This window comes from Nyctibius grandis, chromosome 1 (assembly GCF_013368605.1).
Source record: "Nyctibius grandis isolate bNycGra1 chromosome 1, bNycGra1.pri, whole genome shotgun sequence".
NCBI lineage: Eukaryota > Metazoa > Chordata > Aves > Nyctibiiformes > Nyctibiidae > Nyctibius > Nyctibius grandis.
In genome coordinates, this window is record NC_090658.1 from 19,772,281 (window position 1) to 19,787,792 (window position 15,512).

At 42.3% G+C, this 15,512-nt stretch overlaps 1 protein-coding gene and 1 long non-coding RNA gene across 2 annotated transcripts in view; both read left to right on the forward strand.

Moving 5' to 3' along the window:
• TMEM63A (transmembrane protein 63A) overlaps positions 1 to 6,257 on the forward strand; it is a 33,715-nt gene extending 27,458 nt beyond the window's left edge. Inside the window, exons 20-23 of the mRNA XM_068395179.1 lie at positions 48 to 215; positions 3,987 to 4,102; positions 4,482 to 4,544; positions 5,143 to 6,257. Of these exons, the coding sequence (XP_068251280.1) occupies positions 48 to 215; positions 3,987 to 4,102; positions 4,482 to 4,544; positions 5,143 to 5,313 (518 nt within the window). The 3' untranslated portion in view covers positions 5,314 to 6,257. The remainder of the gene's footprint in view (positions 1 to 47; positions 216 to 3,986; positions 4,103 to 4,481; positions 4,545 to 5,142) is intronic.
• Positions 6,258 to 6,546: 289 nt separating this feature from the next.
• Positions 6,547 to 15,512, forward strand: part of LOC137668756 (uncharacterized) — a 45,190-nt gene continuing 36,224 nt past the window's right edge. Inside the window, exon 1 of the long non-coding RNA XR_011048989.1 lies at positions 6,547 to 6,750. This is a non-coding gene — a long non-coding RNA (uncharacterized lncRNA). The remainder of the gene's footprint in view (positions 6,751 to 15,512) is intronic.

A 15,512-nucleotide genomic window follows, 5' to 3' on the forward strand; every position in this document is an offset into this window, starting at 1 on the left:
TCAGGCCTTCAACAACCTCTCCTTGGCTCTCCCTTTTTTCCTTCCAGGTTTAATATACATACTCCTGAAGCACATGGTTGACCGTTACAACCTTTACTATGCATATCTCCCTGCCAAGCTGGAGAAGAAAATGCACTTTGCAGCTGTGAATCAGGCCCTCGCAGCTCCAATTCTCTGCCTTTTTTGGCTCTATTTTTTCTCATTTTTGCGGCTAGGTAAGTCTTACCTTTTTCTACCTAGAAGGTACTCCTGCCTCTCTTGCCCACTGTCCTGGTTTTGGCTAGGATAGAGCTAACTTTCTTCTTAGTAGCTAGAATAGTGCTGTGTTTTGGATTTAGTATGGGATTTGGTGTGAGAAGAATGTTGATAATACACTGATGTTTGTAGTTGTTGCTAAGAAATCAAGGACTTTTCAACTCCTCGTGCTTTGCTACTGTGTGGGTGCACAAGAAGCTGGGAGGGAGCTTAGCCAGGGTAATGATCCAAACTGGCCAATGGGATATTCCATATCATGCAACATCATGCTCAGTATATAAATGAGGGTTGGCCAGGAAGCTGGCTCTCTCTCTTCTGGGCTTGCTGTTTTGGGATTTCTCGCCTCTGGGATCGCTAGCCAGGGATGGGCTGGGCATTGGTCAGCAGGTGGTGAGCAGTTGCACTGTGCATCACTTGTTTGTATATTCTGTTATTTTATTTCAATTGTTTTTATCTCAACCCATGATTCTCTTTACCTTTCTGATTCTCTCCCCCATTCCCCGGGGCGGGCAGGGGAGAGTGAGCGAAAGGCTGCGTGGTATTTAGCTACCTGCCGGGTTAAAACCACGATACCAACTTACCTAAATTACATGTGAAGCTTCATAGGCTTTATGGGCATTGCTTTTTCCATCCATAAATGGGAAGTCTTGGTGGTTACCTGTGGCACTGAATTATACCAACATTTGCAGCTTACACAAGTTTGCATAAGATACTCTGATGGAGATGGCTGATATATTAACTTAAAACTGTTAGCATGGAGCTTCATATTTCTTCATTTTACAGAAGATCATGTGTTCCCTAAATCCATAGAGTTTGAATTGGCAAGTTGGGCTGTGGAGTGACAGACAGTAAAAATCATTAAGTAAAACGAAAATCTATTCAGAATTAGCTCTTTCTAGTAAGATGGTCTCTGTCTGCTCTACCTGCATTTGTGTAGACTGTGCATAAGTTTAATTTGCCTGTGGTGTACTAAGAGCTTTGACATCCGAAAAGGTAGGTGATAGCTTATGGCTTTTTATCAGGGATACAGGAGGAAGCATTTGGCATGGAACAGGGATGCCAGTGATGCTGGAAGGAGTTGAGCTTCTCTTCTTGGGAAGGAGGCCCATGGTATCTGACTGTATTTTGCCCTCTTCTCTGCTTTCATAGCACTGATAACAAATGACCGTGCTTGCATTGTGTTTTTCTAGCGTACCAGTAGTAGAAAAAGGTGGTGTTGGCAGACTGTCATCTAACTTTAGAGATAGGTCCCTGTGCATGTAAGAGGCACTCGTAACTATTGCTTCAGGCTGTCTTTGGATTTGAGCAGATGTCCCTGCATTACTTGTATGTTTGAGAGCTTGTTTTTTCCCTTGTTCTGAGAGCTGTCTTTGCAACCAGGAAGACGAACAGATCTATGTCCTCTAAATTAACAGAAGAATTTCTACAGCATGCTTTAGAAAAATTGACTCCAAACATGCAGCAATTGATGTGCCTCTTTTAATTGTTAGGAAGGAAATCCTTGTGTAGTAAAAATTAAATCTTTATAATAATGTTTTCTGGTTCTGCATCTGTGGTAAAGCCATCATTTGTCATGGAACTTAGTAATGGAAAATACAGGCCAGGTTACCATGTTTGGCTTGGTCAGTTTAGAGGATACTGTTTACAGGCTGATGTTCAGTGATTTGTCAGTGCACAGGGCAGTTGAGCCAAGTGGTATGAGTCTGAGAGGTAGGAACTTGAGATTTTTATTTCATTGCCATTGATTTCATTGCTGCTTCTTGTGCCAAAGAGAAGGAAGGAGGGGGAGGAGTGCTCTGCTTCCTTCTCTGCAAAATAAATCAGTTTATGGTGTGCAAAGCTTGATTGCTTAGTCATTGATTTGTATAGTTTGCCGGGTATGGGTATTTCAGCCTGGTTGCAGTGTACAGTGATGATACTCTGTTTTCTCACTCATTATATTAACGTAAGGCTGGAAGGACTTCTATCCCAGTTCTCAGTCGGGATCAAATATCACTTGACTGTGTACAGAAGGTGATAGGCTGTACTGGTGTCATCTATTTCCTTCTCAGTCGCTGTTTTCTTCCTCAGCTCTTATGCCAACCATCCATCCATCCATATGTCCTACACCAAAAGCACCACTGGGCCTCTCACAGCAGAGGAGGCGACGGTACTGTCTGCAGTTCAACCCATCTCCTGGGGTAGTCGCTTAAGTCCCAGGTTCTCTAGAGCTGTTGGTAGGGAGGAGCACTGAGGACACAGGGCAGGGAAAACTGGTCTTTGGAGATTTCTTCTTCCCTGATCTCTGTCTCTCTTTGCCTTGTGGTTCACACCATACGTTGGCTTTGCTGTAGACGTGCCTCACCAGCTGGTAAATACTGATGTAACCTACACTTATAAGAACAACCTCTTCTAAAGGACATTCCAGAATACCCATAGGGAGGTGTTTTTCACTTCCCTTTTTGGTTTGAACAGTGACATGTTTGTGGGTTTTTTGGGTTTTCTTTTGTGTGTGTGTTTTGTTTTGGTTTTTTTCTCCTCATGAACAGATCTGTGCAGGGCTTCTATAACCTGCTAAAAAGTAAAATTTCTCTGTTCTGTGCCACTGTATATGCTGGAGTTACCACAAAAATATTTGAGGGTTGATGTTGCCTCTTTTGACTAAAGAAGCTTGGAAACAGCTAGGGTTTGGCTTTTTTTTTCCTAATATCTTATTCTAGTCATCTTTGTTGCAAAATGAGATTAATTTCTTCAGAATATTTCCCCAGTGGACCTGGAGAACAAGAAGTCATTGTAATCATTGTAACTTTTTCCATACTAGAGGCTGCTACCATGTCCTTTCCTATAGCTTTCTTTCTCTCTCCTTCTCTCTTTCTGTCTCTGAAGAAAAACTTACCTTTCAGCTTAGTTCATGTTTACTCAGTTTCTTCTCTTGTTCCTTTTCCTTGGATTCCTTCCAGTTCTGTCCATATTTTATTGTGATGTCCTACATAGACAAGGCTGCTCAAGTTGAAGGCTCAGTAGCACCAAATTAATTTGTATGGGTACCAGAGACTTGTGTGTTTTATTTTTTTTTTTCTCTTCTCATGTTTTGTGATAGCATCACACTATTGACTGCTTTCCAGCTTGTCATCATCAGTTGTATTCTGCAGTGCTACAGGCTTGTTACCACTCATATCTACATTTAATTTTACCTTCCAAATTGTAGTTATTTACAGTTTTCGCCATACAGTTTCATCTTACTGTTTATTTTTGATGTTTTCTTTTTTTTTTTTTTTTTCTCGAAAGAGGGTGGGGTGCTCTAATCTATCAAGGTAATTTTTTTTTTCTATTATTTTTTTCCTTCAGGTTGTTTGCAAGTCATCTAGTTTGGTGCCATCATCATATTTAATAAATGGACTCTATCTATTACATTTCACAGGTCATTAATGAAAGTATTTTAGAAGTGAGTCCAGAATAGATGACTGAGGGAGGAGGAGAAGAATCGCTCTGAGTCTTGTTTATCATTCAAGTATTGCAGCTGCCTTTCTTGGCCTTTAAGGAATCTGGGAAAACAGCTTGCTCAGGAGTTTTACCAGTCAACAAGCTGTGTGCCTAATGAGGTTCTCCTGTTTGTGGCTGGAAGTGGTGTACCCAGTCCTCTAAGGAAAAAAAAACCACGAGGCTTCTGAAAATGGGGAAGACAAAGTAAAGGTTTGGGGTTTTTTTCCTGCTATGTATTTTTATGTTGTATTCTCTGGATATTTTTCTAGGCTTTAAAGCACCTACAACCATGTTTACGTTCCTAGTTGTCAACATCACAATTGTTATTTGCTTGGCTTATACTTGTTTTGGCTGTTTCAAGTACCTGAGCCCACTGAATTATAAGGTAAGTGATGGATACCTAACACCTTTCAGCACCTACCTGTGTGCTTGGTGTAGCACCAGCTATTGCTGCTGGGTTGTTTGTGCCTTCTTGCTAGTAATGTCTGTCCGCAAAGGTTCATTCTGGTACGATGGCTAAAGAGGCCTGATAGGAGAGGTAGGCTGCTTGGCATGGTGGAAAGTCCGTCAGTGTTAGCGGGAACCGAATGTGAGAGGAAAGTGCAGTATGGAAGAAGTATGCAAGAGGATTGGAGGAGAGGGTACCAGCATGGCACAGAGATTTGTCTGTGCAGGTTTTTGGGCACTTACGATCTCAATATATTGGTTTGACTTAACAATTTGATATTGTCTCTCTTCCTTTCCCCACCTGTTATTGGTTACAGATAGAAGACACGCAAGGTGAAAGAGGAAATGACACAGATGTACCAACCATCCCAACGTCTTCTGTAAGAAGTTAAGAGTTACTAATATTCTCTTACATTTCCTAGAAAAACTTAATTTCTCACCCTGATTACCAAAGAGCTTGTGTAGGACATATTAGTCTGAATGGACTGTGGGACTTCCCATATGCATGTGGGACCAGAGAGTTCTGCAGCTGGGCTCCTTGACTGTTCCCAGGTGGGTGTTCAAGAAGTACCTTCGGCTGACGTTTTAGGAGTATTTGAGACACGCTACTTCCAGCAGCTCTGTATGCTGTGTTCTGGGCCTTACACCAGACAGATCCTTACATCTGGACAGCTGCAGCCAGTTGCCACTGCTTTGTGACTTTGAAAGTTGTGACACATGTAGCAGGTCTTACCTGCCATGTCACTAAAAAGGATGTAGGACTGAGGTAGAAATAGAGGTCTTTGTGCCACAGTCTACAAGTACAGGTGAGTGTTGCACCAGGAAGCCTCTGTTAGGGTGCGAAAGGCCATAGGTGTTAAGGTGAAGAATGGGAAATGGATGAAAAGAAGAGTGGCGAGGGGAAAAGTTATCCTGGGTGAATTATCCCAACGTGATACTTTGAGAGACTAGTAAAATTCTTAACGCTTGTGATTTCAGATGTACGTCCCCCAAGTTTTGCATCCTCATTCTACAGAAAGGACGATGCTTGCCCATAAGGAGCAGCAATCATATGGCACCATGGACAACACTAGTTCACAGGCTGAAGAAATCATAAGCTATTCTGCTGGACCTGCAATTATTGAGCCGGCATCGAGAGGTTCGCTTTGAATGCCAAGGACTAACACAAGGTGGAGCACTTGGTCCAGGTTTAGGAGAACTAATTCCCCAGCATCACCTACTGACTATTCAGTTTTATTTATGTATTCCTGCCTACGGAAGAGGTACGGAAATAATGCATTGTGTGGTCTGGAGCTGTGCTTGGAGATTAAAAAGCAGATGCCTTGGGACTGATTGTTTTCCAGGCTGTCTACACACATTGTGAAACAAACATGTTGAACACAGAGATGCTGATTCTCAGGGACTTCACTTATGCTATCTCATCACCTGCCTTATGAAGATAACTTATGCTGCATATAGGTAACTGGTCACCAAAGCAAATGCTGCTATTACAGCTGTCATTTATTTATTCAAAGTAATTCTTGCTTTTAAAAACCCAAAAACTACCAAAACCCAAAAAACCCTTTAGTATTTATAAATCTCTTGAGATGTGTTAAATCCTGAGGCAATGTCACTTTTGATGAAAATGCTGTTTATGTGGGCACTGAGGATGGTGTTTGGGAGTCTCTCCTCTTGTCACCCAAAATAGTCAGTGTAGACTTGACCATGTTCCTTTTTTTCCTTAAAAGAGATGAGGGAGTTACTGTGCACTTGGGTACTAAAAGTACCAAAGCAAAAAGACTGGTGTAAAGAAGGGAGTGATTTATTTGATACTGGTTTTTATATGTTTTTGGAGGGCATTTAGGTTGGTAGTTTCTGTTCACTATTTTTAAGGGCCTTCCACAATGAAAGTCCACCTGCCAACTATAAAGGATGTAAACATTTTATCTTTCTTTTAATCTTGGGTCAAAATAACAGATCTCTGGGTTTTCTCTATAGTGCCAATTATATGACCTGTAAGATACTAAGGTTTTAAATTATGTAGTAGGTGCCAGCTTATTCCAAAGTACATTGTGTCAAAGTGTAACTAATAATCACGAAGCAATAAAACACTGAATTCAGAGAAATTTCAGGCTGTCTTGATTGTTTTTCCTTTGTGTATTGAAACAGTTCTTTTGCTAGCTGCCTCACAGCATGATCAATGGCGTGAACTGCTCGTAAGAGCACTGTCATGAGGCTTAGAATGACAGTATGTCCCATGAGAGATTTGAATGCTTTTAAATTTCTTTAGGGGATGAATCTTGATGACCTTTGGGTAGGAGAAGGATTTGGCCCTCCCACATCCTTTGTTTGCCTGCTCATTCTTAAACTGTTAGTTCCTGAACTTTACCTTTTCTAGCGTGTCTGTGAAGCAGCAACGTCTTGAGATTGGAGTAGAATTTGTGCCATAAATAAGGGTGTGAAGGCGTTCAGTGTCTTGCAGGACTGCCTCCACCTTCCCAAGACCAGCACTCTGGATGAATGCTGAGCAGGAGACCTGCCCTGCTGCAAGAAGGAGCCTACAGAGCTCTGATAACCCTGATGACAAGCCCATCCTGTTCGTTGAAGGTACTCATAACTCCTGGTTCTTAAAAGGCAAGTGAAGAGCCTTGTCTAGTGGGGGGGCATGGATTTGTGTCAGACTTCTTTATATTATTGCTTCAGTGTTGCAGTTTAGTCAGGGTGTTGCATGGGGAGGGGGAGAGTGTTTTGATTTTAGCAGTCGTATTAGTAGAGGTGGTATGCACACTGAATATTGGGGGGTGGGGTTTGTGATCATGGTATTACTGTAGGTGGTGTGTACCCTGCATACGAGCTGCCATTTAAGATTGGGATTCAAACCAAGAAAAAAGAAAATCAACAGGCTTCACACTTTTTACTTGTTTCTGAGTCTGTCATACAGATGTGGGGACAGGAGGAGACAGAGTCTCCATCAGATCACAAATTAGATCCAAAGTCTGTGAGCATTCCAGCTCGTTTCTAGCTGCAGTACCACATCTCGTACAGGTGTCTGCTGAAGCAGTGGACACTTAACGTGTATACTAATTGAGAAATCAAATAAATGATTCATCTACCACACTGATAACAGTGCTGGCACTGCGGGATTTTTATGCTGTGTGGTATAACTTACTTTTTTGAACAAGTGACTTCTCGTACTCACTGTGAGGTTCTATATGTCGTATGAAGGACAGAAACTCTTTTGGTGATTGGATTTCCTTTTTGTGCCTGGAAGGCTGCCGAACCTTGGTAATGAAGCTCCTTGCGGCTGGCACAGGTTCAGTACAGACAGGGCCAGCTCTCCTGTGAACTTGAATGAACCCACCTCCAGTCATGCTAACGTGCTTCAGATATAGAATATGGGAAACCTGCTGGGTAATGGGAAGCTGCATCTTGCTAAATAGTCATTGTTTGCATTTGAGGAACCAGTTCATGTGTCTGATGGGGGAAACCACCTGCATATTTCACTTATCATGTAGCAGCCATTCTTGTTTGCCACTGTACTCTGTTGCAGTTAAACTCATAGAAATGTCTATGATACTAGGATGTGCACTAGTTTGAGTAAAGGCTGGGATCACCTATTAGTAAATTATCACAAGACCTCCATGTCTAGCAACGCACAAATTAAAGGCTGGTTTATCAGCTTTGCTGTGTTGTGTTTGCTTCCCTAGTATCTTTTGGGTCTCTCTATGAGAGCTGGAAGTAATTAGGAAACTGGACTGGCTCTAATTCATTCCTTCATGCTGGTGGATATCTCTGAAAGGATAAAATTAGATCAGCAGGAGAAACTCCTTGCATTCCTTGCTGAGCCTTAGAGAAAAGCTGAGGGATGGAAGCCCCAACAAATGTGGATATTGGCTGCACTGTATCTGAAATTCATATTTAAAGCCATTGCACATTCTTTACTGTTCTTTTTATAAATCTTTTGGCAGGAAGCCTAAGCAAATGGCCCAGCTGGAGTTACTGATTGTAGCTCCCAGGAGCCATATTTGCTGAGATCCAGTGCCTGCTGCTTGCCTTGCATTGCTCAGTTGGAACAACGCCTACCCCCACCTCGCTCCTTGCTAAGTCCTTACTGGCGTTCCAGCAGCCGCCACTAGCAGCAGTCCTGTGAAACATGAATCCTGGACAAGTCTGGCACTCAAACATGAGTAAGCCCTACAGCGTGGTGGTCTGTGATGGGATTCTCTGTGACACAACTGAAGGGATGACCTCTGAAAAGTTGAAGAACAGAGCCCATTTGATATTCGTACAATTCAGTGCACTTCTGCAAAGACTTCACTACAGATGATTTTCTTCTGTAGTGAAGAAAATGCTATATGGTATGCTGGGACTCCAAAAAACCTTGGCTTGTTTAGCTATACCTCACTCTGTGCCAGTTAGAGTTTGTTCTATATGTATGCCCAATCTGGTTCACCTCCAGCCTGATTACAACACATCTTCAACACCCAAGTGATTGCAATTTCTCATTTGCATTAGGTGCACACGTTCATGCCTTGTATTCCTTTGGGCTTTTCCAATGTCCTGAGCCAAAAGTAGACCCCTGTGCTGGCTAAGTTTTTAAATGGTTCAGCGTAGCACTGGACCATATTCTTTCTGCCTCTTCACAGAAATCCAGTTCCCAGCTCTGCTTACCCGCAGATGCTAGCAGCACAACTGAAAGCTTTCTCATGTATGATCAACAGATAGTTCATTTATTAGTGTTTGGGAGCCTTTTATGCTTTTCAAGAAGGTGGGCTTGTCCTAGGAGCAGCAGACCACAGAGTTCTTCTCCTGGCTCTTAGCAAAAGTGAGGTGAGAGGCACAGGAAGATTTGGGGGGGAAAGGGGTCTTTTTCTGTCACTAACACAAACCCAAATCCATTAACTGCAAAGAAAAGACACTTTAATGTCTCTAAACTGCAACAATACAAGAAAATACACACTTCTGATTCCAAATGATGGCCAGGGTCATAACTTTCAAAGAGGACATGTGTCATCTTAAACTGGCCTTGCAAATTCCTTCTGTGTCTAATCTGAAGACTTCTCGAATGATTCTGCTTGTCACCTGTCTGTAACAGCTGCAAGTGTCTGTGTCAGATATTTCAGAGGTACAGAAGTTGTTCTTTCTCTCTGAGGACAGCTGCCTGACAGATCAAAACAGAAAGGAAATGACCAAAAGTGGAGACACTGAAAATTGCGTCATTGTAATGGAACATTCTTCCCTCTAATTTTTTGGTTCTTGGGTTAACTCCTGGTTCATGCTTTGTATCCGATATCCTATTGGTTAGGCCATAGCATCTCAGCAGCAGCAAGTGCAACTTCCCAATTTTTTAGAGATCCTGGATTATCTTCCCTTGTTCGTTGTCAGCAGAGTCTGTAAGCACTTGGTGCTTGGAGAGAATGTGTATCAAGATCAGCTGTCTTTCTATTGCATGTACCATAATTAGCTTTTAGTTCTTTTGGTGAAACAATGACTATGGCCCCACGAATTAACTGGTGTAGTACACAAAGCTGCTTCTCCCTACTCAGTGTGCCTCCATTACTAATCTCTACCAGCCAGGAACTTGCAGTCTCTGGTACAGTGTCTCAGGACTCCTGGTTGAAAGCAAACGTTGCTTTCCTGGAGGAGGATTTGTTCTCTTCTGCAGCAGCTTATTTCCTGCCTTCCTAGAGGAATTCCCTGTAACATCTGTCTGATCTTCTCACTTTTAAATGGATTGAAAGTCCCACCTCAAGACCAACTTTTATGGCTAGTGGAAAGTAATACTCTGTGGTGTTAAGTAAGGATTTCACTAACTTAGCCAGCTAAATATATTTCCAGCTTCAATTCAGGATGGAGTTCTCTTTCCACTAAACTTCTGGTTTGGAAATGTCTACTGATGATAGAAAGTTTGTGGTCTTCAGTGGTCCAGAGCTTCATCCCATCTTATAATTTCCCTAAGATGTGACAGATATGTGATACAGATGATGCAACACAGATTTGATAGTGTCATTTTAGGGCTGTAAAACATCTTCCAGCCTGTAAATTCATGATTATATTTAGATCTGGAAGTAAAATAGCTTTTTCTGAGAAGTCACAGGACAGTGGCTGCAAGATCTGATACCTTTGAATGCTCTGTACTAGATCTGTGCATGATACTCAAGTGGGAATGGGTGGGACTGTAAATAGCCAAGAAGAGAGGGAAATGTTCATGTCTGTTTCTAGACTCAGTGGTTAATTAAGTTAATAGTTAATGAAGACAGTATTCTCAGTGATGTTTAAAATAGAGTTCTGGAAATCTAATGTATGGTATTTCGTAAGGTACTCCTAAATAAAATAGGAGCCAGAATTTGTTGCTGTCTCATATCATTGCTGCTGTGTGGTTGTGAACCTCCAATTTTTATGTAGTGACGCAACAGGGTGAAAGTTTGTGATGGAAGTTAGTGTGTGCTTTTGAAAGGTATCTCTCTGTTGTGCTTCTCAGATGTTTATTAAAAAAAAAAGTTGCGATACAGGAGGAAGATTGAGGGCAGAGGGAATGTAAGATAGATGTGGTTTTGTACACAGCTCACCTTCCTTCTGTATGAAAATCTTTCATGCATTTAGTGGTGTTTTATGCTTGGCTTTTCGGGTTGATTAGCTTTATTACAGCCTGCTCTCCTGAAATGTAAAGCACCAAGTTGCTTCTTTCAAGTGAAGATGTTCCATGTCAAAACTTATTTTGAATTCTAAATTTTTTTTCCTAAGGCAAATTATCAGTATTTTTTCTCCCTCCATCTATAGACATAGAGAAATAAAACCAGCAGCTACCTCCACAGAGGAAAATGGAAAAGGGAGTGATTTAAAGAATTGCTAAGTACCATAATTTGGTTGCAGGCATTGAATTTTTTATGACAGGATTCTAGCTTTAGAGAATGGCATAGGCTTTCCTTATTCTTTTATATTTGACATCTGCAAACTCAAAATTGTTCCTAAACCAGGAAGAATTCAGTCAGAATCTACTGGGAAGGAAAGGGCAAAAACTGAGAAATAAATCACTTGTGTACCTTTAAGAGGAATCATTTAAGCAATTATTTGTTATTTAGCTTCAAAAGGAAAAAGACACAGTGGTGAAGTTAGGAGAATTATAATATCTCTGTTCTGCAGTGGGTTCTTCTGCTCAGTTTGTGTGAGATATTAATCACTTTTTGTCTCTAGTTTCTCTGAAACATTAAGAAAGCCTTCTGATCACTGCAAAAAGCTTTATCAGCCACAAAAGACTTTGGGTGATGCAAAAAAAAAAAATCCATTGAGACAAAAAAGCAGGGGTGGACCTTAGTTTCCTTGAGGCTGTACGAGAATTCCTAGAACTTGAGATACAAATGTACATATAAAACCACCCCAACAATGCAGGCTTAGTTGCAAAAGAGCTGAAGAACTGCTGGAAAATAAAGCTGCTCTTAGACTTCCTCCATTTGGGGAAGTTGAAAGGTTAGTAGTTGCACTCTGAGCAGAGATGAGATCCTACAAGGCCATGATGGCCATAGTCCAAAAGTGAGTGGGGCCACTTAAGCTCAGCTGGAGCAGAGCTGCAACCCAAGCTCGAGAAATCACACTGAGCGAGGGATGTCGTACAGACAATGGGAAAAGTGTTAGCTGGGCCTTCCCCGCTGCAGAGGAAGACGTTGGCATCGCATGTCTGAGTACCCTGAGGTGGGACACATCCACATACTCTTGTGCAATGGACAGCTAGGAATGAAGCAACAGTAGGTGGATGGTGTTAGGAAGGAAGGCTGGGGTATTTACCAGGAACCCAGTATCAGCAAAAGTTGGTTATGCATCAGATGTGGAGTGGATACCAGTGGGGGGCAAGTCAGGGGCTAGGAGGAATTTCAGAGCTGAGTGTGTGGTTTCTTTTTTCACCTGCCTCCAGGGCCTGGCCCTCCCCGGGCCCAAGGCAGGCTGCAGCTGCTGCGAGGGGCAGACAGACGGGCTGCGGACACAGCCAGAGCCCCTTGCTCGGCCTTGAGGGCAGGAGGCTTTGCAAGCAGGATGGTGGCCCCTTGCAGCTGCTGGGACAGGCAGCCTAGGCAAGGTGAAGCCGTCAGTTTCCCATCAGATGTGAGTCAGTCTTCACATCTAGTTGAGTTTGTCATGTTGGTACCTTTGATGCAGTAGCTGGATGGTTGTGTGTAGTTTTGTCATGGTTCTGTTCACCTTTTCTCCGCACTGTACTCCCTCCGCACTGATCATCTGCGCTGGTTTGAACCATTGGTGCAAAGGGGGATTATCTTTCATTTAAGAAGATGGAAACTCGTCACTTAAATCTCATTTATCTTTCATCCTGTCCTCAAAACTGCAGACATTTAGTTATTAAATGCAGGGAGGGCAGGAGCATCCTTCTTACCATCTTAAAATCCAATCAGGAAGGTATTTTGAAGACTGACGTTTGGACTACATCTAGCAAGGGGAAGGAGCTGTCACTCAGCACAGATCTGTTAGTAAATACTGCTCTCCAGAAGACAACTGACAATTGTAATGGGGCTAATTCTTCTAGCAGCATTGGCATAACACCATCAGGGCTGTCTGGCACTGCACAGGATATTTCTTCTATGAAAGAAAACTAATCCTAAGCAAGACAGTTTTAGTGTGAGTTATGCTCCTTAAAGTGCTATTACAGCAAGTAAAACAACTGCCATCGTTTCTCAGTGTTTTAAAATAAGCTACCCTGAAATCAATATGGATTTATTCCTTGTCTCTTCCCACAGTATCCAGAAGGATCTTTCCATTCCTCTTTCAGACAAAAATGTATCTTCATTTAATGCATAGTATGTATTACACCTGCTGTAAAACAGAATGTACATTTGATTGACTGTCTTGAACGGATCAGTCCCTGGCCCCAAGCAATTCTGGCTGACTCAGTGGTGACAAATTGTGCCCCTTATGGATCCAGAGCTCACTGTCATGCTAGACTTAACAAATTCTATTTTTCACTAAATGATGGCTTAACTTCCTTTTTCGTATGAAAGTGTGATTTCTTAGTCATGTTTTTTTTCATTCATAAACTGAGTAATGCCTGACTTTTTTGTTTAATGCACATGAAGTCTTGTCTTGTTGAGTTGTACAAGATGTCCAAAGGCTGCATATAGTGGCTTGGATTATTCAGGACTTGGTTTGTAGTTTAAAAATCAGAAGTCAAATTTGGTTGTAGTGGGAGTTAGTTTAGATGGAGCTGTGTGAGAAGATGATGCCCTTACTAGTGTTTTACCACACCAGAAGCAGATACTTTCCAAAGGACTCCAGTTGGGGCAACTCCAGTGTAAGTAAATTCTGTTAATTTTCAGTGGCATCTCTGTGGTTCTGAACCTCTTATCCAGACTCTTCATGGGCTGTAACTGGCTAATTAAAAAGCAGGGTTTAGGTCAGCTACTTCTGCTTTCAGTGTGGGATAAATGCTTGTTTTGGAGCACCTTAAGGAGGAATGGCTTTTAGGAGAGCAGTTTCTTTGAGCAGAGACTTTGGGGCAACTTTGGTCCAGAAATAGAAGCTTCACCAAGAAATGGCTCTGGAGCAAAATGCAATGTTTTGAGCATCAAAGTGTCACCGGATTCTGGGTTCTCCTGAAAGCCATAGCTGGTATTTCAGAGAGCCTTACTCCCAAGAAGCAGCCTAGCCAGCCCAAAGGCAGCACGTTTGGCCTTGTTAGAGGAAACTTACTGTCTGAACAGCAGGTACTCAGCTGGCTCACAGAAATAAGAACGAGTATAACAGAGCAGGGAGTCCCTTCTTACTGATTATTACTATTGCAATAGTCTGATATGCAGTTACTTGCTAACAGAAGTGTTAAAACTATTTCTGATTATCTGACTGACTTCTGCACTGCTCACTGTAGTAATGTACCAAATAATTGCCCATTAGCCAATACGAGGGCGTATCACAAGTGAGTCTGGATTCACTCAAGGTTGTTATCAAATCCAAATCTCAGGCTCGGGGGAGAGTTGCTCCCTGCAGGAAGAGATGCAGATGCTATCACTAGCCCACAAACACTTCATTAGTATTAACCTTGCGCTACAGGCACTGAGGTTGGCTGTGTTTTGCTAAAAACAGATGATTATTTTGAAAAAAGGGAGGGGAAGTGATGGCAGGCTTTACAGCTGGCACAGAGCTGAATTTTACACTCTTTCACACTGTCATAGTATTTCACTGAATCTTTGTATCTAAGTGCAGATGAGTAGTTGATGAACAACAGCTGCTGATAGCTGTGGGCTTACGGTTTGAGAAGTTTGACATCAGAATTCACAACAACCTTTGCTTACATAACAGGTGCTTAATTATAATTTTTAAGCTTCTACAGTCTACACCTTTTATGGCCAGATTTTTTTCTCTTTCAGACAGTAGCTATTCAAACCCATTTTTGTGCTGGATTTAGCATCTCAGTACCTGTCTTCTGTACTAGTGAAACTGACAGCGCAGACAGCTCGTGTTTGTAGTAGGCTGAAGCGCGCTTACCTGGAGTGCAGAGCGGGGCAAGGATGTGCTCGTTTACTGCCTCTGTTCATTATCATTGTCTCAGATTGCTGAGCGCTGTGAGGCGTATTTAAAAATAGAAAGGTTCTACAGGTGGTTGTTTTTTGTCCAGCTCTCACTGGATGAGCTGCTGTAACATAAGATCACAACACAGAGTCCTTTCATCGAGGCTGGGCCCCTTCAAGCAGATCTGCTCCAGAAGGGAGACAGAAAATGCTTTGAGCCTCCTGCTCACATCTGAAAATCGGCTTGGCAGGTATCACATAGCAAACTTCCTTCCCACTTACTTTATCTGCATTGTGACTGAGCAGTCCCTGGGGAAGTATTCAGTATTCAGCATGGCAGTGCTCCCTAGGACCACAGCAGATGTCTGTGTGTGCATTAACCATGAGAGAGGATGATCTCCAGCTCTGAAATACAAGGCCACACAGGGGACAGAAGTAAGGCAAAAACAAATGGCCAGAGACCGACTTGTGCAAGAGGGAGCACAGTGGTGCCTGTAAACAGCTGTGGTTGAAGAGGTGAGATGATTCCTCCTGAATAAGCAACCTTTTCTCAATATACTGCACCTGAAACAAGTTTGGGGATGGTCTTCTCTGAGAAGAGTCTATTTTAGACAAAGTGAATGATTCTGTATTTTCTGTCTATTCAAAACAGACCGGCCTGAACCACATATTTTGCAAATTGCAACACAAATTTTGACTAATGAAAATATTTACAAGTAAGTGTAGAATTAGCACTCACTACTAATCTGGAAGCAGTTACCTGTCTTAAAGAATTCAAGCAGAGCTTGAAGGGCTAAGGCAGTACCGCAGTCAAATCTTGCAGGGAGACCTGAGAGCTACCATGCTGCCTTCTACTGGCCC